Source organism: Drosophila guanche, unplaced genomic scaffold (assembly GCF_900245975.1).
Source record: "Drosophila guanche unplaced genomic scaffold, DGUA_6, whole genome shotgun sequence".
In the NCBI taxonomy this organism is placed as follows: Eukaryota; Metazoa; Arthropoda; class Insecta; order Diptera; family Drosophilidae; genus Drosophila; species Drosophila guanche.
Window position 1 is genome coordinate 4,091,859 of NW_022995753.1, and position 21,817 is coordinate 4,113,675.

At 48.0% G+C, this 21,817-nt stretch overlaps 3 protein-coding genes and 1 non-coding gene across 4 annotated transcripts; all 4 read right to left on the bottom strand.

Annotated features, from left to right (window-relative positions):
* Window positions 1-2,538: 2,538 nt before the first annotated feature.
* Window positions 2,539-2,886, bottom strand: LOC117588708. Its single transcript, XM_034280157.1, has one exon. It carries the CDS (start codon window positions 2,884-2,886, stop codon window positions 2,539-2,541), a length of 348 nt encoding a protein of 115 aa, XP_034136048.1.
* Window positions 2,887-7,775: 4,889 nt separating this feature from the next.
* On the bottom strand, window positions 7,776-8,132 carry LOC117588709 (sperm flagellar protein 1-like). Its single transcript, XM_034280158.1, has one exon. It carries the CDS (start codon window positions 8,130-8,132, stop codon window positions 7,776-7,778), a length of 357 nt encoding a protein of 118 aa, XP_034136049.1.
* Window positions 8,133-9,459: 1,327 nt separating this feature from the next.
* Trnas-aga lies at window positions 9,460-9,541 on the bottom strand. The gene has a single exon. It is a non-coding gene; the product is annotated as a tRNA-Ser (tRNA).
* A 9,307-nt stretch (window positions 9,542-18,848) lies between these two features.
* LOC117588710 lies at window positions 18,849-19,235 on the bottom strand. Its single transcript, XM_034280159.1, has one exon. It carries the CDS (start codon window positions 19,233-19,235, stop codon window positions 18,849-18,851), a length of 387 nt encoding a protein of 128 aa, XP_034136050.1.
* Window positions 19,236-21,817: the final 2,582 nt, after the last annotated feature.

Here is a 21,817-nt window from a genome sequence, read left to right on the forward strand (position 1 = left end):
GCTTCAATAAATTTTCGTAGCCATGTCGCTGCAGCCATCAATAAGGTCCTTGTGCACGCAGCTACCCCCCAAGCTCCCAAGCTCCCAAGCACCACCCACTCCCTGGCTGGTTGGATGGTTGAATGGCTTGGGGGTAGCCACCTACTTGGTCTCCTTTTGGCACGGAAATGCGTTAAGTTTGCGCTGCAGCACGTGACGCTGCTAAGCCAAAGCTGCCACACAACGGCACGCAGGGAACCCTGAAAACGAAAGATTGCAGGCGGAGCATTGGGAATAGAGTGCTGCTCCCACCCAGCCTCCAGCCCCCAGCTTCCAGCTCCCAGCTCCCATCTTCATTCGCATCGAACGACCGACCCACTGAGCCACCGACAGCGAGGGCGAGAGCGAGAGCGATAAGAAGGACAAAAATTAATGGAATTTCTGCCTGTTTTTTTGCAGGATACCCTAACATCCACGCAGGCCCAGTGGCTTGGGCCAGTCTCGCAGCAAGGAATCTACAGCTCAAAATCTACCGAGAATCATCTGCGATCCAATCTAAGGTCCAATCTTCTTGGTCTTTCAGATCTTTTCTCGCTTATATTTTGTATATTTTTCCTATTTATTTTTGTTCTTACTTTCACTTGGAAGTTGAATCTTTTCAAATTATTTCCATTTGTGTCGCTCTTCACTTCCATGATTCCTGTGGCATTCTCTTCATTGCCAACATTCCATTCATCTTTCCAGGGCATTCGTCGAGTCTGCCCATTGCTGCTGCCACTTGATTTGCTCGTTTCCTTGGCCTTTTGCTCGAGCTCCTTGGGCCTGCTGCCGCCCTACTCCACCTACTCGATGCCACACCTCCGCCCGGTTTCATTTTCCCCGGAGATGTGTCGGGCTGTTCCTCGCTGCAGCTGCATTTTGGGGCTCTTTTCGGTTGCTGCTTCCTTGGGCTGCTTTTCAGTTCAGTTTGTTTTTACGACGAGGTTGGCGCAAAAAACAACACACACAAGGCAAGGCACGGCAGGGCAAGGCACGGCTGAAAAGGAAGTAAAAACTCTGGCTAGGAGTGGGTGGACGCGGGAGGAAGGACAGAAGGAGAGAAGGAGGAGGACGTTGTGTGTCCTCCATCGTTTTTGGCTCCTGACTCCATCAGCGTCAGCGTCTCCGACGCGTCGTTGTACGTGTCCTGGCAGCTGCTGGCTGCAGTTCTCCTTCGCCATCGACCATCTACTACGAGTCCACCTACTGCTCTCTCTCTCTCTCTCTCTCTACTCGTTTTACTTTCCTCAGTCTTTGCCTGCCAGTTTCCGTGCCTGCCCTACGCCTCCTTCTCTGCTCCCTTTTTTTTCTGCTATATAAAATGTTTTTTGTTCTCTTTTATTTTGGCCATCGTTTACGTCGGCAATTTTGCAGTTGATTGCAATTTTTCGGGGGCTGCGCCATTTTTTTTGTTACTCCCAACCCACAGCTACCCCCCACCAGGCTCCCACCCTGCAGCCTGCAGCCTGCAGCCTGTCTCTCTGTCCTGGGCGGTGGCGCACCCCTCGTCGTCGGCTACGTGACATTGCGTATACGTCCAGTGCGCCTACAGTTTTTGGCTCCTTTTGGCTGCTGGAAACTTTTATCCTGGCCAACACAGAGTGGCACGGAGCGGTGCTGGTGCGGGTGCGGGTGCGGGTGCGGAAGACTAACATTATTTTCAATTAGGGCGCCGCGGCAAACATAGTTTATCATCAAGTTGACGCGACGCTGTCAGTGCTTATAAATAATCGACTCGAGCGGCCATTTTGGCCAAGGCTGCAAGGTTCATCCTTCGGTTCCGTTCCGTTCCGCCCTGCACCCCACTGGATTTTCTCCACCCCCCGGCACAGCATCAATTTTGGATGCAAGAGCGAACGAGAGAGAGAGCTCCGCCGACTGAGGCACATACAAAAAAGGAAGCAAAAACTGTGTGTAGTTGGAAAACAAAAGCAACACACACACACACACACATGTGTGTGCCACGCCTCTGGCCGCCCACTGCGTGTTGTGTGTGAGTGTGTGGGAAAAACTAAAAGAATTTTTTGTTCGCCATGTCACGTCATTCGTTGGGCTTGCCTTTGGTCCTGCAGGTCCTGCAGCTCCTCTTTTTTTTTTGGGCACACACACTAGAGCATGGAAAGAGACAGAGACAGAGAAAGAGAGAGAGAGTGAGAGACCGACAGAGAAGGTGGAGGAGGAGCGGCAGAGACATTTGTCACGTGATGGATTGCAATGGGAGTGACATTTTTATTTCACTGATGGACGACAGCGCACGAAATGAAGCGCAGGATGAGCAGCAGCAGCAGCAGCAGCAGAGAGGTCAGGGGTCAGGTGATGGACAGAGAGGAAGTCAAGCTTAAAACAAGACGCAACCAAACGGAAGTTAAAACAAACGAGACACAAAAAAGGGCAGGAATTTACAGCCACCCCCCGGTAGACAGGACATCCAGAGGATGGGAGGCATCAAATTTACATTTAAATATAGGAAAAATTCGCTGCTATCATTTATGAATGAATCGTATAGAGAAAAGCCACAACTTAGAGCCGTTCATGCTGGGTGTACTTAATGCAAAAGAGCAGCTGCTCAATCGCCCCACTGGTGCCCAGGGCCAGCTGCTCCACGTCCATGTCGGATAGGTCGATTTTCAGTGATTTCAACACACGAATTTTGAACATTTTCCAATTGTCCTGCATGCCGGCCACACTGGTGCTGACCTTGTACACGCTGAGATCCACCAGATTCGTGTGCAGCCTGTCCACGAGCCGGGCCACGGGCAGTGCATCCCGGAACTGATTTCGCGTCCGATGATCCAATTCGATGTTCCACTCCAGCAGCCAACTGTTCAGCGACTCCTGTTCCTCCGGATACAAGAAATAATTTGCCATTGCAAAGCACCAAAAATGTTGCTACCGAGAACTATTATTTTTGTATTATTTTTTGAATTTGTTGACGAGAGATTTGTGTGTGACATTGGAGGGAATGTATGAAGGATGAGGCACATTTTCTGGCTCATTAGGCGGCCATGTCTTTGTGGCAAATTGTCATTGTGCCCCAAATGCTGATAGCAGACCGCCCCTCCGTCCTCTCCCCGTTTTTGCAGCTTGCTTGGAAAATATTTAAATTGTTGTCTGAACGAAGGCAGGAAGGAGCGCACGAGCTAAACGGTCTGGCCCGAGCAGCGTGTCCTTTGTCTTTGGACTCCTCTCGGGGGCTCAATTGGAGTCAGGCAGCAGGACCAGCGGCCAAGTGGACAAGCCAAATGTAGATTTAGATGTTGCCAACAGCAGCCAAGTTTTGTGCTCAGCCCACAAAGATTTTTCGTCTGCCATCAATTCACATTTTGTCTGCGTCCTTGTGATTTTGCTAATCATTTTGGAACATTCTCCAAGCTAAAGCCACAAGGCCAAAGCCAACTAAAAAGCAAGTAAAACATTTACCTACGAATGGCAAGGGAAATGAAAACTTTTAAGCTTTAGTAACTGATAAACATTGTGCCAGGGATGTAAGTCCATGAGCAATAGGAAAAGACTTGATTCAGCGAATGTGCCACTAAAAATATAGCAAATGCGAGTCATAAAGCTACACGAGTGTGTGCCGCTTAGAAATAACATTCAGTCCTTAAAGGTGCACACAAAATACAAATAATCAGTCTGATCAAGTGGTTGCATCCTGGGGGCTAAGGAATAAGTAGATATGGAATAATAAACTGCACTTTAGCTGCTCAGAAAGTATCTCGGTCTGTCTCGCCTCACGGAAAGCGAAAGTGTTCCAGTGGCGGCGCTTGTGGAGGGTTAAGGAAACCGCAGACAAGTGTAGATACATAAACAGAGACACAGATACAGATACAGATACAGATACATATGTGTGTGGGTGTCGCCCAGGATCTAGGATGCTGCAGCAGCTACCTACATTTTATTTGATTTCATTATGTTAAAAAGTTGCTCAAGAGTGAATCATGCTTCAGCAGGGGCATGGTGTGGTGTGGCAAGGTTGCAGGCAAAGTCGTTGTTCTTCTTGCAGCTGCAGCAGACAGCGAGCAGACAGAACCCAAGGACGTCAGACGGAAATGGCTACCTAAGTCTGGGGCTCTGAGCGCACAAATGAGACGCAGAGAAAGAGAGAGCATCCCAGGATGCTGCGAGAGAGTGAGAGGAAGGCGGNGGGGGGAAAGGGGTGGGGGTGTGGGTTTGGTTGGGGGGGGGGGGGGTGGCAAAACTGCAGTCGACAGCATTTTATTATCCTTATTTAAGTTTGAAACTTATTGCAAAGTGGGGAAACTGCAAAACTCCAAATGTCTGTCCCACTCGCCCGCTCGCCCATGCTCCTTCCTTCCCGCTGGCACTAAAAATATGGAAAACTTTGCAGACAACGCCAGACCAACAAAAGCAACAACAGCAGCAGCAGCGGGTATGTGAGCTGAGAGCTGAGAGCTGAGAGCTGGCGCTGGAGAAAGGCTTAAGTGCGAGCAGGAGAAGTTGCCAAGGACGTTGCTCAAGTTGCTCGCGGAAAACAGCTGCGAGGAAGCGACTCGTCGCTGCTGCTGCTGCTGCACAGTGCTCCAAAAGTCCAACAGTTTCTGTTCAATTCTTTCATTTGAATGCTCTTCAATTACTTTCAAATTCGCATTGCAATCTGTAGGAAATGTTGTGCATTTTTGGAGTAAGTTTATGGGCTTCAATTTGCATAAAGATAAATATTTTAGGCATGGTTGTGGAGCGACTTGCCACACATCTTTAATCTATTCATTTATTTATTGCCAACATTCCTTGTGCGGTGTGGACACACTGTGCAGTGTGCTGCCATTCAAATAAAAAAGAGTTATATACACACTCAGACGGCCAGACTGGAGACGCGCACTCAGAAGAGCATGGGTTTACGGTTATGTACGGACTGTACCACCACACCACATATACATGTATATATTTATATATTTATATATACATACAGAGAGTGAGAGCGAGAGAGATGTGTGTGTGTGTGCGAAGAGCAGCTTGGAATGCATTGTGGCCACAGCATTTGGGGCAAATAGTTTTTGCTCCAGTTTGAACTTTAAGACAAAGTTTTCCCACATACAGCTCTCACACACACACACACACACAGAGAGAGAGAGAGAGAGCAAAAGTGGGATATAGAGATGGGATGGGGTTTGGTTTGGTTTGGTTTGGGAAAAAGGTTTTTCGACAACTTTAACCGAAGGTCGTTGTGCCAGTAAAAGTTTTGTCCGGGACAAGTTCAATTATTATGCCCGAGACTTGCCTCAGACTTTGCTCTCTCTCTCTACTTGCAACATTTTCAAGGTTATGCCACGGCATTAAAGACAGCTTAAAGTGCGCTCCAAACAAATCTTTAACCAGGCACTTGTCCATCCCAAGCCATCCCCAGAGACGCAGACACAGAAAGAGACATATAGAGGGAGAGAGGGAGGGAATCGATTGCAATTGACCACAAAAGTTGTTTCCTCTTCGAGTCATAACTTTGCGACAATTTAACAAGCCCCCAAAAGCCGCAAAGGCCAAAGCCAAAGCCGCAGCCGCAGCCAGAGCCAAACGAAGCAGTCGAACTGCCAATCGTCTTCAAATGGTAAATGGCTTAAGCCACGTTTACACTGTTCCACAAGAGCAGTGGACCTGGGTGGGAACTGGACTTTCAGTTCAGTTGGTTAAAGCTTAAAGCCACTTGAAAACATTCGAAAATATTCAACTGCACAACACTGTTAGCCAACACTTGTGCTGTTTGCTGCTTGTAAACGTTTCTTGGCAGAACATAGTGACACCAAAGTATACGAAGGAACCGATGAGATGTCCATGTAAAAACCGCACAGCACTTGCCTGGGAAATTGCCGCAGCAGCAGCGGAAATGCTAATGAAAAGCAAGGAAGTCAAGTTTTGCTTTTCTTTGTGTCAAAAGTAAATGCTCTTTCTTGAGATTGAGCCCTATATACCCTGTGCGTGCTCTCTGCACGATTACAGGGTACTTGTAACAGCAACAACAGTTGAGTGAAATGCCTTGACATTGCGTGTGCGGATCTTGCCTCTGCACTGCCGCTGCTGCTGCTGCTGCTGCTGAGGGTAATTGGCGTGCGGTGGCCACAGGAGAAGCAGCGGAAGAAGATGATGTCTGACAAGCAGTGCAGAGCGGCGGAGAGACGCGACAAACGCGTTAGCAATGCAATTTATGTGCGTTTAGACGCATATTTTGCCAATTAAATATTGCGATAAAGCATGCAGCCCATGCAGCCTCTACACTGCAGCAACACACGCATGCACAGGTGAGGCACAGGCACAAGCACACAGAATGGGGCAGGCAGGTAGGCAGCAGCCCCACCACTGATAAATGCCGCTGATAGCGTCGCTGACGTTCGCAATTTGGCTGAAATTTAGTTGGAGGCTGCAGAACGGCGAACGCAGAAGGTTGTTGAAAAGATCGTTGTTGGTGAAGCGTTTGTGTTCAAGTTTTTATTGAAATAAATAAGTAAAATGTGTATCAAGAATGAATGAAAATCAGTTTGATACTTTCTTAAGTGCGATTGTGGATTGTTGTTGTAGTTGCAGTTAGCTGCTGCAATTTTTTGGCGCTGTTGTTGAATAAAAAGTGAAGTCAATGATGGCTGAAGTATTCAATATTTTAGTTTTGGTTCTATCTTTGCTAGAGTAATAAATCGTAAAGGCCTTGTTGCTATTTCCCTCTGCAGTTGTTGTAAATTTCATTGTTGTTGTTGTTGAGATTGTTGTATTTTTGTTGCTGCCACTCACTGATGTTGCTGTTCATTCATTCAATTAAGTGCAACACACAGCACAAAGAGAGAGAGGGCTGATGCACGAGTATTTTGGTGGCACGCACAGCCGCTGTCCGCATAACCAATGTCCGCTGCTGTCCGCCTGTCTGTCTGCTGCCGCCGCTGCTTTTGTCATCGTCATCGTCGTCGTCGTCGTCTCCATTGTCCAAATTCTGCAGTCTGCCTGTCAAATGTTGCAATTGGCCAATAGTCGTGCGTACCCTGTGCTCGGTGCAAAACGCGGGCATGCTGGCCTATAAATGGCACAAAACCGTAAGCTGTCTTTGGTTTCTGCACAAATGCTCAGCTTAGCTGCTAGAGTGCCGCGAAAATGAACTAAAAATTCTGCTGACAAAAACATTTGACAAGTGATCGCCGTGCGGCAACATGTTGCCGCAACATTCAGTGGTTGCAGCCAAACCGAACACACAGCACAACAACAACAACAAAATGACACAAATTCTGCGGCGATATTCAAATCCTTGTCAGGCCCCAAACTGACTTGCCTGAATGCTCGATGTTCGATGTTCGATGCCGAACTGTGGCCAAAGACGTTGAAATGTTGCGCATTTTGATGGCTGATATGCGCATTTGGGCAACAACACGTCAACCTGACCAAATATAAATAAAAGTATATAGAAATCGTTGAGTTCATAAATGGCCAAAACAATTTCTAGCCGTATGCAAACAAGCACAACTGACCGACTGACTGACTGACTGACTGACTGACTGACTGACTGACTGGTAAACAATTACACAATTAACAATCGACGCTAAACATGGTTTCCTTTTGGGAACTGGAACTAAAAGAGCTGCTAAGTGACAAGTGTTTCTGGATAATATTTTGGGGAATAAACTAATGCGTAGTTATGGAATCTGTTTTGTTGCACACTGCTGGTCTTGCATTCGCTGAACATATAATTTGTAGTTTCATAAATACATAAATACTTCGAAGCAAACATCCTCCCAGCTGATTGAAGAATCCCTCTTCTCCGGCTCCTAACGCATCAGCAGGCTGTAGTCGGCGACCATTAGGCCATAGAGGAGCGACTCTAAGGCATCTTCGTTGCCCGTGGCCAGTCGCTGCATATCCAAGCGTGTGATGCCCATATTGAGTTTAGTCAGGACGCGGGCATTGAATATCTGCCAGTTGTCAATCAGTCTGGCCACACCGGTGCGCGGTTGGTAGCTGTGCAGAGCCACAAACTCGGGATGCATCCGCTCAATGACACGGGCAATGGCCACGGCGTCGCGAAACTGATTCCTAGTGTGACGATTCAGTTGGATGTCGTGCGTCTCCAGCCAATCGTACAGCATCTCATACTGTGAGTCAGTTAGTTTCACGAGGCGTGACATTATCCCTTGTCCTATATAAATGAGCTATAAATTGAAGCAGAGTTTTGTGTCAGCCTTGGGCTCTGCTCTTTAGGCTTCAACAATTTGTGCTCGACTCGTGATGTTCCAGCTCTCCAGGCAGCAGCAGCAATACAATTCTTGATTTAGTTGTCCTATGGAGAGATAAGTTTTCATTAGATTGAAAAATCGTTCAACAGTGGCTTCCCCCCGCCCTCTACCAGAGGCAGAGTTTACCGACCAACCATCAGCGGCATACTCACATCCCCCCCACATTCTTCCTGTTCATGCCGCCTTGTATCATTTGGCTATTAAGAATTTTTTCATAATTAGAATGTAATCGCAGTCGCTTAAAGACTCCTCCAACTCCAACTCCAACTCCAATTAAATGCATGAAAAGCGAAAAACGAACACGATACAAAAAGGGGGGAAACAAAACACAAGGAAAAATATACGAAAATTAGCTGCGGCCCAACAATGACGATTTGCGTAGCATAATCCGCGCTGGAAAATTATGCAAAAAGAGAGCGAGAGAAAGGGAGAGAGGGAGAGAGGAGCAAACTTCTATTTATCATAATTGAGGTGGCAATTAAAATGGAGTGTACGGGGCGAGGGAGTGCGGTAGAGCGGGAACTGATACACTGTGGCCGTGGCCACCACTTAATCCAAATCGAAAGCCTCCATCCATCCATCCATCCATCCATCCAGCCATATTGAAAGTAATTTTAATGGCTTCGTTGTCGAGCCCTGTGGAACATCGCTGTGCAGAGTAAATAATTCAATTATTTTCCCTACTGCTGCTGCTGTTGAAATTAAATTAAAAATGCATTTTGGGCGAGCAAATGAATTAAGCCATCATTCGTCCCAGTCGCAGTCTCGCAGTCGTCACGCAGCAAACTGCAACGGCAACGGCAACTGCAGCTTAAGGGAAAGCCAAAGGCAAAAGCAAAAGCAAAGACAAAGGCTAAGGAAATGGCCAAAAACGTGTTGAAAGCCATGTGTGGCATGATGGCCCTCAAAGGGGGCTGGGGGGTGTTCCGTTTCGAAGTCTCTCCCTCCTGCTAAACACACACACACAAACACCTTGGCGTGTCAGTTTCACGTGCAGTGGCAAAAGGTAATTCATCTTGTTCCCATTCCCATTCCCATCCCTCCTGCCCCTGCCCCCTGCCCCCTGCCTGAGAGCCTGCCTGCCTGCCTCCTGGCCATTGAGTATGAGGATGTTCAATTTCGCTGGCCTGCGGCTAATTAAATGCTCAGCGCGGAGGCATTTTAATGCTTTTGATAATTCACATAAATATATTTTCAAACAAAAAGCGCGCAGATGCAACGCAGTCGGTAGGATTCGAACCTACGCTCCCAGAGGGAATCTGATTTCTAGTCAGACGCCTTAACCGCTCGGCCACGACTGCTACGTGGAGTGGACATGCTCCCCCCTAAAACCAAATCAGCGGCAAGGGTTATGCAAACGATCCGTCCATAAATAGATTTGCAAGATAAATAAATAAATAATTGACAGAGAAAACAACAGAGAATACAGATTATCTGCACGTTGAAAGATAAGTTCGAGTGGTGGAACTTTTGGTTTTGCTTTCAATTATGTAACTGTTATTCGCCACTCAGGTAGGTACTCAGAGGATTCGGTGCATCTGTGCATGCACAGACATGCACAGACAGACAGACAAAAACGTTTCTTGCTTCTCTGCCGCGTCCTCTGCCGCGTAGGCCGTGGCCCATACGTAGTTGTTGCTTTGTGCGTGGGCCGAGGCCACACGAAGCTTTTTCGCTGTTCGCTGCGTGCGCCGATGGCCCGCTGCCCGCTGCCCGTGATCTTTGCCTATGCACTGGAAATATGACGCTGCTACCGGCCACTGCTTCATGCGAATAAGTGATAACTGTTTAGCTGTTAGCTACAACAACAGTAATTCCCCAAGCGACTCGCATTTATAGTTCCGGAAATTCCTTTTATGGAGTTAGCATTTGTATCAACATGTCTTGCAGCTCTTTGCTTGCTAAGTATTTTCCCTTTTGAATGTCAGTAAATAAGTTGCTGCGAATGAAATCCTAAACCAAATGAAAAGCCAAAGCAGTGCTTAGATGAGATGCCAAGGCATCGGAGCAGGCTCAGCAAATCGGAAAATAAAATTCAGCGGACATGGAGGCCATCCCCCGCAAAAGTATCAACTTGAATAAATGATTTAAAGCATTCGATGTACTTACAGAAGTTGCTGCTCAATCCAGAAATTATCCTCTAGATCCAAGTGTTAATATCTGATTGGTTTGTTCAAGCAATTGGGGTGGATGATCCAGGAGCACCCGAGTCCAGCGTGTGGCCGTGTGGTCCCAATATGTCAGCAGTACTGAACAAATCGCTTTTAATGGCAAACAAATAATTATAAAAGCTCAAATGCATATAAATGCATCCTCACACACAGGTGTACATTTATGTGCACATGCACCTTGTGCGTATTTATTTACACGAATGCACCACACCCACAGGTGATCGATTGCAGGGCCGCCGCCCTCCAAGCTCCAAGCTCCAAGCTCCAAGCGGCTGGGCGGCTAGGCGGGGATCGTTGAGCCTGACACCGATCGGCGGAATTTTCCGCTGGCTAAGCCTTTCTGCTGTTACTTTGTTTATTTTCTGAACTTGGCAGGGACTTCTGGAATCAGCGAAAAGCCAACAGTGTATGGATATTGATACGCATTTCCATCGACTTGACAGAGTCAGAACACAGCGCCGAAACCAGAAACCCAGAACCGGGAGCCCAGAACCCACAACCCAGAGCTTTTATGGAGCTTTAATGTAAAGCAATTCTATTTTTCCTATTCCTAATTCCACTATGCATCCAACTCTATCTATTTCACATTGTTTTCCCAATCTGCAATCTTATGCTCAATCAACACACTCTCAGGGGCAGTCATTAGGCCTGCTGCAGATGATTCGCACTCCATTCATCATCTCAGCCATTAATCTCTAGGTAGATCTTATCTGCAGCTACCTGCTCCCCCGCCCCTCTGGAGCATATCCATTATACCATTCCCCCCCCCCCCCCCCCATTCAATTGAACAACGATCTGCGATCGGAGCGTAATCAATTACATGACCACGCACATGGGCTTTGATCATTTGGTTATTCCACAACAACAACAACAACAACAACAAAAAACACTTTCAACCAGAGCCGACTTTGGTGACAATGCGTTGCCCCTCACCACGATATCCCCCTGCATCCCCCTGCACCCCTTTCCATGCTGCTACGATCAATGCAATCGCGAAATCGATAACTGAGCCCCCAGCCCCGAGCTGCTGCTGCTGCTGCTGCAGTTTTTAATGTGCACCTTTTGTTCTGTGGCAATTGCAACTCCAATTGTACAAGAAGCAGGATGGATGAGGGATGAGGGATGAGGGGATGAGGGGCGGAGGGATGAGGTGGAGGAGGGCACAACGACTACTGGCTGCCGAAATGTCAAATGCCAGGCCATATTTCTTAAACGCCAAATACTTTTTGACATAATAGTCCAATTACCTTATCGCGCCGATCTGAGATGCGGTCGCCGTTGCAGTTTCTCGTTGTTCATGTGGTTGTTGTTGTTGCAGTTGCAGTTGTTGTCGCCGCCGACACCGCCACCATTGATGCAGCAGCAACGACTGGGATCGAGCCATAGCCAGAGCCAGAGAGCTGCAGATGGAGATGGAGATGGAGATGGAGCTGGGGCCGCAGCAACTGTGCGATTATTTATGGCGATCAATGTTCGTGGGCCCAGTAGCAGAAATTCCATTTAAATTGCGTACAACAACAACAACAATAACAACAACAACACAGCGTAAGGAAACTACAACAAACATCAAGTACAGGGCCGTGGCAACAACAATTGTTTTTGTGGTAGGCAACAGGCAGGCAGGCAGGCAGGCAGGCAGCGGCAGCAGCAGCAGCGTTGGCGGCGGTGCCTCTGAAGCGGCAGCAAACACAAAACAACCCAACAACAACACCAACCAAAAAACAGCAACAGCAGCAACAAAAATACCAAAAAAAAAACCAACAAAAAATAAAAACAAGAAGGAATCAAGCTCTCGAGTCAGAGCCGAGACAAACCGCAGCATGAATTGAAGGTATCTGGCGGGTTTTTTAGTTGCTTTACAAATATTTAAGTAAATATATATATTAGTTGAATTACGACTTAAATATGCATAAGCACTAACTAATGGTTAAGTAAGAAACAAAGACACTTTTTGTTGAAGGATTTCCATGAATTGAAATTATACAAAAAACTCCGAAACTTATTTTAGTGCAAGTTTCGCTTAGAATTTGTATATCGATTCATACAATTTCCACGCTTTATTGGCAGTTTTTTGGGCTCCATTTGATTGTCTTTTTAGCCATTTTATAGCCAGAAAGGCTTTTGCTGCTGGCTGGTCGTGTGGAGTGGCCGCATCATTGGCAATTGGGCGGAAGGAACACCTTCAAAAGATCCCATGCTCAACATCTGTTTAGGGCAGGACAATCGATTTGGCGCAAAGTGTTGGACACACACACACACACACACACACACACACTAGCAGATACTTAGATACTCTCCGGGATGGGATGGGATAGGATGGGGAGGCTTTCATTCGGTCAGTTGTAAATGAGTCTCAAGGGTCGCCGTCGTCTGAGGAGCGGAGTTCTGCCCGCGCCCGTAATATGTCTTGTTGCTTGTTTGACAGTTGTTGTTGTTGTTGTTGTTGCTGGCTGGACTTGTGGCAGCAGCAAGCTGTAGCTGTAGCTGTAGCTGTAGCTGTAGCCTGCCTTGTGGCATGAACAATCGTAGTTATATTTTTAAACGCAACTACGCGCTGCCCCAGCCGATATTGATCTTATTTCAATATGCCAGCAGCCTCTTCTTCTGTGGAGGCTTCTGTCCGCTGGCTTCTGTCTCTGTGAGATGCGCTTTTAATTTGCTGCATGGTGCATGCTGCATGGTGCCAGTGGCAGTTGCAATTTCCTTGTGGCAGCTCACTTGAGTGCAGTTGACGTTGCCACTAGTTTGGGTGATCGCACCTAGGCCTCAGCCTCAGCCTCATTCCCCTTGCCATCCTCTCGCTCCTCGTCTCGGGCACAGCCTTTGCCACTGTGTGGCGGCTTTTCCTGCATTGATCTTGCCCCTGCCACAGCGCCCTTTTTATTTTAGTTTATTTTCAATTGTCAACCTGATCCGAGGCTGTTTTTCCAGCTCCCCACCGCACTTTGATTTCGTAAACTGTAATTACAGTCGCCAGCGGGAGAGAGAGGAGCGCAGAGAGAGAGAGAGAGAGAGAGAGAGAGCGAGGGGAGTAAACACATTTGTCTGATGAGTAATTAGCTCTTGGACCCACGACCTGCCCAAACAAAAACATTCGAAATCGTTTCATCGAAAATTCTTTGCCGGAGAGACAGACACTCTATAAATTCAGTCAACACTTTGGCAGTGTCTTTCAGTGTTCAGGCTGGCTCTGCCAGCTCCAATTCTGGCTGGACAAACTAGTTACAGGCCATAACTATAACTATAACAATAACAAATTAGCATCGCATGCTACGTGGCGATTAATTTGGCTTGGCTTTCGGCTCGGCTTTTGCCTTACGAGCATTGTTTGTAGCTCATTAAGCAAAATTTCTGCGCGCTTCAACGACGACGACAAACGCCAAAGCAAAAGCAAACGCCGACAAAGGCGCAAGGGGTGAGGGGAGAGGGGAGAGGGGAGTGCCGAGCCATAGGCATAATTTGAGACGAAAATCGCACACAAAGTTTATGCAAATCGGCGCAAAAAAAACCCAAAAGCGAAAATTGCGGAAAATCGGAAAGAGGCATTTTGGCATGCGAGAGTTTAATTTTCAATTTGGCAACAAGTGGCACAGCAGGAGCGGAGCGAAGTCACCGCTTTGATATTCCAGCAGAACCCAATTTATTTATTTATTTTTGGTTCACATTTCACTGGAAAACAAAACATAATCCGAGCCTCCAGCCTCGAGAGAGTTTCAGATTCAAATACTCGGTATTCGGATTCGGATTCGGATTCTATTTTGTAGGTGGCCTCTCCTCTCTGGCGAGCTCTCAGCAAAATCGTTTGTGTAATTGGAAGCGAAGTCTTGGCGGGCAAAAAACGGTTTGAACCGTACTGAACCGACGCGTCGCCCACTTGACAGTCGGCGTGGGAAACGGCGAACGCCGCAGATGAGGCACAGTGGCACAAACAAAGACAGCAACAGCTGCCATGTGGTAGCTGATCAAATGTACTTAAAGCAAATTCAATTTAGATTGAATTTTGGCTGAACTCTAACCAGATTTCAATTGTGCTTTCAAAATATAATGTGTAAAAAGTGTGTAGATGACCTTATTGTTGGTTTTGCTGTGCTTTCCACTGGATTTTATTTATGCCGAAATATTTGCCCAAGGACTCACAAACATTCAAATGTCATTTCCACTCGCAGCATTGCCTTTATCGTTGGTGCCACAGTGCGCAGCGTGCTAAGCTTGTTGAATGAAATGAAATGAAATTTTTAGCCGAATTGCCACTTTTGGCACCGCACCGCTCTCTCCCTATCTCTCTCTCTCTTTCTGTGCACCCGCACATGCTGCAATGGCAACGGCTTCTGGCAGGCCAGAGCATGTGGCAGCTGCGCATTTGCCTGCCTGCCCTCTCGCACTCCAGGCAGCCCCAGCCAGCCGCAGCTGCGTTTTAGCTTCTCTGCTGCTGCTGCTGCTGTTCCTCTTGCCACATGCAACGTGAGCTGTGTGTGTGCCACACTCAATAATTTGCACGCTGTCCTCCTTGTCTGCTGACTCCGCTTGCCCCTCCAACTGCTGTGACTTCGATTCGCATTTCATTCCGCGTTTATCTCGTCTTCGTCTTCGTCTTCGACTTCGACTTTGACTTGGACTTATCCTGCCCCTTCACTCGCCACTCTGCGGCTCGTTTTCATGTCTTTATTTATAATTTTATTGATAAAAATTGACATTAATCGCGCGTTTAAGATGATTTTTATCGCCTTGCGTGCAAATTGCTTACAATTTTTCCAGCCTGCCAAAAGTTGTTGCTGCAATTTCGTGCCAGTTCTTTGTATTTCAATTTTTGTTTACTTTTACTGTTGCTGTTTTTAAGTGCTGAGGTGCGAGCGATTATTGGATTTGACAGACGGAAGAGGCGACAAGAGCACACAGGAAGCTCTCAAAAGAAAAAGCCACAAAGCCAGTCAGCCACGGTCGGAGGGAGCACCAAAGTATATCATCCCAATTGCCCATTGGAATGGTGTTTAAGTACATCAAAGACATCGACATAAAAGCAAGTAATAAAACAGCTAAAAAGGAACCCATAAATATTCGAACTGCAAACAAATTTGATGATTTTTTAGTTGCAAAAAAAGCAATAAAGGAAATAGTTCAGTGGAAAATCAATGCCAGTTATACATAAACATGCATATACATTTTTTTATATATATTTCGTATATTCGCTACGCCCGCCATTTTTCGGTTTTGATATATGAAATGCGTTTGTTCGCCTCGGCTCGTTCGCTCCACTTTGGGGGCCAACAGCATTTTGCCACATTAATTTTCCTAATTTCGAAAGCCAACCCACACACGCGCAGGGGATGCTGGCTGGCTGGCTGGCGGGAGTAGATGCCACAGAGCTCCGACTGCAGCCCCGCAGGACAGCGCAGAACTATTTATCAATGCTGAAACATTTCAAATACATTCTTTGCTTTTAGAGCAGCCAGGCGGCAGGAGCAAGGAGCAGTAGTCAAAGTCGTAGCTGAAGCTGAAGCTGAAGCAGCACAGAGGCAAGATTATGATGGAGATCCCTTTTGCACTGCGGCTCCCCCATCGCATTCCCTGTCAAATGAAGCGGCAAAAAAGTAGCTGGAAAATGAAATATGCCAGCGACGTCTCCAGCGCCCAACGCCCAACGCCCACCGACCATTCTCCATTCTCCATTTTTGGCCCCCAATGTGCGTCCTGCTGCTGCTGCTGCCTCTGCTTCTCCTGCTAAGACAACTGGCGGCGCATTAAATGACGCCCCAGCGACATCTTACGCAATGGACGAATGGCCGATAGTTCCTCCAGCACGCAGTTAGCGATGGCACCTGGGGCTATGTAACCATTTCTGGAACTAAAACTTACCAAAATCTTTTATTTAAGTGTTTATTTGCTTTAATAATTGTCAATCAATTGAACTCAATTCAATGAACGTTTAAACAGGAAGTCGGGCCAGGCAAACTTTTATTTAAGAAACATTTCAAAGATGCTAAAAACTGTGTTCAACTTTGTTATTATTATCATTGTTCAAATTGCTGCTTTGCAATTGTAAAATAAACAAAATCATTTCTACATTTTGTTGCACAAATTCCAGCCACTTCCACTTCGTGTCACGCTGCCATCGCGCTGCAGCAGAGTTGCCTTTTTTTACGATTTTTTCCTCTCTCCCCCTCCCCCTCTCTCTTTCTCTTTATCTTTGGGTGTGTGTGTGTGTGGGGGGAGAACGCATAGAAAATTGCATTTCGCCTGCTGCAAAATATTTCACTTTAGAGGACAAACAGGTCACAGGCTGACTTTTGCAGTCATGCACACACGCACATGCAAACCCTGGCAGCAGCAGGGTTGCCTTGCCTTGCCTTGCCTTGCCTTGCCTTCCCCCGTAACCATTTAGTATGCAGCTGGCGTACGGCTGGGGGTGTGGGGCTGTGGCGTCTGTGGGAAAACTTTTTGGCGCGNGGGTGCGGGGGGTGTTGGGTGGAACTTTGGCGGCGGCGCCCCCCAACAAACACTGCAGGAGACAGCGCAGAAAAAAAGGGGAAAGGGAAAGGGGGGGAGGGGGGGGGGGGGGGGGGGGGGGGGGGGGGGCAACTCCCCGGAGCACGTAAATAAATCTTAAAATTGTAAAACCCGCAAAAGCGTCTGAGGGTGGCCGCTCTCCCCTCCCCCCTCTCTTTCGCTCTCTGTCTCTGTTGGATATGTCGCCATTTTGCGATGTGTTTTGCCGCCATTGCCGCAGCAAATTACGCAAGGCGTCGTCCTAGTCATCCTAGTCTTCCTAGTCCTCGTCCTCGTCCTCGTCTTCGTGCCTGTACTCCACATCCTGGTGCTGGTGCTACTCCCACGTTCTCGTCGTCGTCGTCTCAGTTCAACTAACGTTTGTCCTTGGCATGTCCTTTGGCGCGCTTTTGTGCATTTAAACCGACAACGAGGGGTAGGGGTAGGGGCAGGGGCAGGGCACGCTGTGGCATCCACACGGGGGCTACAGAGCTGAGACGACGGCAAAATGCAGTCATTACTGAAAATTGGTTTTGGGGCTAACGCACTTGCACATTTCATGGCTATGATGAGCAGAGAGGCTGGTGGGGGGTGCAGGGTGCAGGGCGCCCAAGGGATGGATTGTGAGAGCAAGCAGGGGGTGTGGAATGGGGGCGGAGTGCAGTACTTGGCGCTGGGGCTGGCAACAACAAAAAATGCGTCGTTTCAAAAGTTTACTTCTCGCATATTTTTCTTCAAATTGCAAACGATTTTTACTTGTTTGCCCACGCCGCCATCTTTTTGGGCGCCTCTTTCAGGAGGAGAGTGTGCACATGGCGGGTGCTGATGCCACAGTGAGGCATGGCGGAAAGCACCGCACATTGTAGGCGTAATTATTAGCATCATGGATAAATATCCAGATAATTCGTGATGGTTGAAGCGTTTTGCAAGCCTCTTTTAGCTAGTTCTAGGATCCCGGGACGAGGAACTACTGTACTTGTTTGGAGCATTTCATGGCATGCATTACCTTGGCGCTTGTTGCTGTTGCCACTCATCCCGTGCTGGGGAAGCGCCACACACGCATCGCATATTTTCAGCGATTTGTTACGCTCCCAAGACTCCCACACACACGCCAGCACCCCTCTGGCGCCTTCACTCTGCTGCTGGCACCAGCTGTAATCGCATGTGGTTTGTCAGGCTTCCCAGCCAGCCCTTCCTCTTGGCACACACTATTTTTGGGTCGTGAAGGTAATTTTTCCAAGACCGAAAGAGGGCGAAACGCATAGAGAATAGAGGTAAAGCGCGGCAGAGGCAGGAAGGGAGAGACATGCAGTAAGAATGGTGGAAGCGCAGGGTGGGGGAGTGGAGACTAATGCGCGGATTACAAGGATTTACAAATGCAATTGCATGTTTTGTGCACTGCTTGCAGGCGGGCACAAGGCTGCCTCCATTCATTTGATGCACCTACGGGCAGAGGATAGGGGAATGGGGAATGGGGAAGGCCACGCTTGTTGCCTCTTGTGCTTGTCACACAGCAGGCCACAGCAGATCGGCATTCGATTTCACTCCAATGTCAGCTGCTTTCATCGAATTTCCACTCGAATTTCGATTTTCACTTGAACTTAGCCAGCAAGCAGTTCACCGAGCCTGAGAGCTGGCTTTAAGCAGTGCACTGCCGAAACCTGAACGCTTTGCGCAAGCAGTTCACCTTCTGAGAGCCGCAGGCTTGGTGCAAGCAGTGCGTCATATAAAACCTGAACAGCTGCTTCGATTTCCCTTACAAGCTGCTCCAGCAAGCAGTGCGTCTCAGTACCTCAGTATTTTGCCTTGCACAATTTTTAAAGATGAGTTTATTTAATGAATTTACTTTTATTTTGGAATACGCCTTTCGTGGAAGCTACAGTTTGTCCTTTCACAATTATTTTGTTGCATCCTTTTTGAGTGCAAAGTGCAAGCAAATGTGCTTCAATTAGAATTAGAGGCTCTGCTCAGACGCCAAGTCCTGCGCGACATTCACTCTCCGAACAACACTCATCATCAGCTGATGGAGCAGCGCATCCAGTACCCACTCCTCGCCCCTGGCCAACTTATCCTCATCGCTTGGAGTGAGTTCCATGTTCATTTTCTTGAGGACTCGAGCATTGAAAACGCGCCAGTTGACTGCCTTCAGCGTGACGCTGTTCCTGGCCACATATCTGCTCAGATTCACGCGTCCTGGATGCACCCTGTTGAAGAGTCTCGCCACTGGCAACACGTCAGTGAATCTGTGGCGTGTCCGATGGTTCAGCAGCACGCCGTAGGTCTGCAGCCACAGGTCCAGCATCTGGCACTGCTGGTAGCTCAATGGTCGAAAGGAGGACATTTTTCTTCAGATTTAAATGTTAATTTAGCAACAATTCGAAATGTTTGTTTAGTTTTTGACAGCAGATTCTGAAATGAGAATGTTTTGTTTAGGCAGATGCTAGCAGAGGAGCAGCAGCGGTTTCCTTCCTGTAACGTAACGTAAGGCCAGCTAACGTAACGCAACGCATCCTAATTAAATCAGTTCAAGTTGCCAGTTGCCAGTGGCCAAGCAGCAACCACAATTATTGACAGCCACGGGACGGGTCTTGGGGGATTTTCCGCTTAGTTTTCCTTTACCACTTTTGGCAGCTATTCCGTTCCCCTGGACACGTCTTTGAATTTCACACTCAAGAGGCCAAAGGGTAACGCGAAAAGCACAAAACAAAAAGAGGAGGAAAACAAGAGAACTGCTGATGGTGAGGAAGGTTCTGTCTCTGTTTCGGTGCGCTGTGTTCCTGTCTGCTATTAAAAAGCGATTCGAGAGGCAACACAAAAGACAGCATCTGGCTGCTGCCCCACCGACTGGTTAATTTCGCAACCTACCTACTGGCAGATTGATTTCGCGCGTAAATTTATGCGCACTTTATTGCACATTTCTGCAACGACGTCGTTCAGCCAGCGGCAAGCAAAGCCACAGAGCCAGAGGGCCCAAGGTGGCAGCAAAAGATTTTCCCTGGCACGTCGGCAGCTGGCCAAGCAGATAAGCCGCTTGGACTTGCCCTTGGACTAGGACTGAGGCTGGGCCTCAGCCTGAGCCTGAGCCTGAGCCTGAGCCTGGGGCAACGTATTTTATTTGGAGCAGTTGGGCACGACTGCCCAAATGCGAAAGGTCAATCGATGCTGCCACGAGACGCTGCACAAAGCACATCAATGGGCATTGCCCGGTTCTGGGTGCTGCAATTTTTTCAACATATATTTTCATAGCTAACAAATCGTTCAAGTTGCAGGGAACAACTGCAATTAAGATCATCTTTCGCGTTGCCAGCCCAGCAACAGAAGGTAATTAAGTTTACAGGAGAGAGAGAGAGAGACAGCGAGGAGTTGCACCCAAAAAGATCGATATATTAATCGATAAACAGGCAAGGCACAAAACACACTCTAAGCGGAGCGAACGGGGGGAGTTTGCCTCCGCATCACATAAATATTCGAGAGATATGTAAATAAATAAAGAGACACAAAACATGCTCGTGCGCCCACCCCCCCTCCACAGACACATGCATTCAAAACACTCACATATATTATTCATACACACACCTACACCTGAGACTGACAGACCATCTGGTTGTCTCTTCTTGGAATACCCTTCAAAGGGCTCTGGGTATGCCGCCAAAGCTCAGGCCAGAAGTAAGTTTTTGTGCGTTCTGCAAAGGGAAATCGTTTCCAAAAATGAACAAAGGGAACGAAGGAACTTTGCCTAGTGGCAAAGTGCATCAAAAGGTGCGACCACCGCGCTGGCATCTCGCATTCCTTTCTGCCATTTATTTTCTGCATATTTTCGCACCTGCAATAACCAACGCCACGCCCCGTAGTCCCCCCCAAAGGCATAGCCCATAGCCCATATGCCATGGAGCCATGCTCCTCCTCTTGCTGCCACATCGAGACAACATGGATAAAATAAATATTAAACGGCCTTCCTGTGCTCAGTTCTCGTTGTTTTCTGTTCTCGGCTTTCAGTTCTATTTGACTTGGCCTCCACACCTGTGTGTGTGTGTGTGTGTGTGTGCCTCGTGTATATCCTGCACATCCTGTGTATCCAAAATGCAGCCACACCAGCAACAAACAAACACACAAGAGTCTACCCATCAAACCAAACAGAGAACCCCAGTGCCAGCCCTAGTCCACCCTGCCACCATGCACTGCCTTACCATCCACAGGGCTGTGTGGGTGGTGGGTGGTGGGTGGTTGGTTGGTGCAGGGTGCGCGCCTTAAAAGTCAAAAGTAAAAACAAGTCAATTTACGTCAAGCACTTTTGCTATAAAGGATATTAGAGCAGAAATACAACAACGACATGCCAACATTTCCGACATGTAGGCGTCGACTGCCGGCGCCGTTAGAGGCACGTGGTGTGTGACTGCCACAGGGGGGGTTGGGGGGTTGGGAGTGCTTGGTGATTCCGAATGCAACTGCCATTTGTGTGTCGGGGCGACCATTTTGGGTCGCCTTTTGTGGGAGTGGGGCAGGCAGGCAGGCAGGCAGGCAGGCAGGCAGGCGTGTGGCACATCGTGCGGCATCGTGTGGCACATCGTGTGGCAACTGGGGGACGGGGATGGGCACTGAGCATTGCATGCATGTCATTTGTGGCACTGCCAGTAAGGGGAGTTTTTCTACTTCTTGCATCTTGCAACTTGCAACTTGCAACTCGCTAAGGGGAGCAGCGTGGCAGCCAAACAAAATGGCAGTCGGCCGCACACTGCCAGAAGAAAGGACACCGCCAGCCAGCAGCCAAATGGCAGCATGTCCTGCCTATGTGCCACGATTTTTCTCGCAGTGCCGTTGCTGTTTGCGTTTTTCGTAGGCGCAGAAGAGGCGCTGTTTTTAAACAGTTTTTCGGGCGGAAATTGCGTTGCCATTAGGCGAAATACGGCAAGGCAAAAAAAAAAC

What these genes read in the sequence shown, in the direction of transcription:
- LOC117588708 (XM_034280157.1), bottom strand. Translation starts at nt 2,886, where the DNA reads ATGGCAAATTATTTCTTGTATCCGGAGGAACAGGAGTCGCTGAACAGT.
- LOC117588709 (XM_034280158.1), bottom strand. Translation starts at nt 8,132, where the DNA reads ATGTCACGCCTCGTGAAACTAACTGACTCACAGTATGAGATGCTGTAC.
- LOC117588710 (XM_034280159.1), bottom strand. Translation starts at nt 19,235, where the DNA reads ATGTCCTCCTTTCGACCATTGAGCTACCAGCAGTGCCAGATGCTGGAC.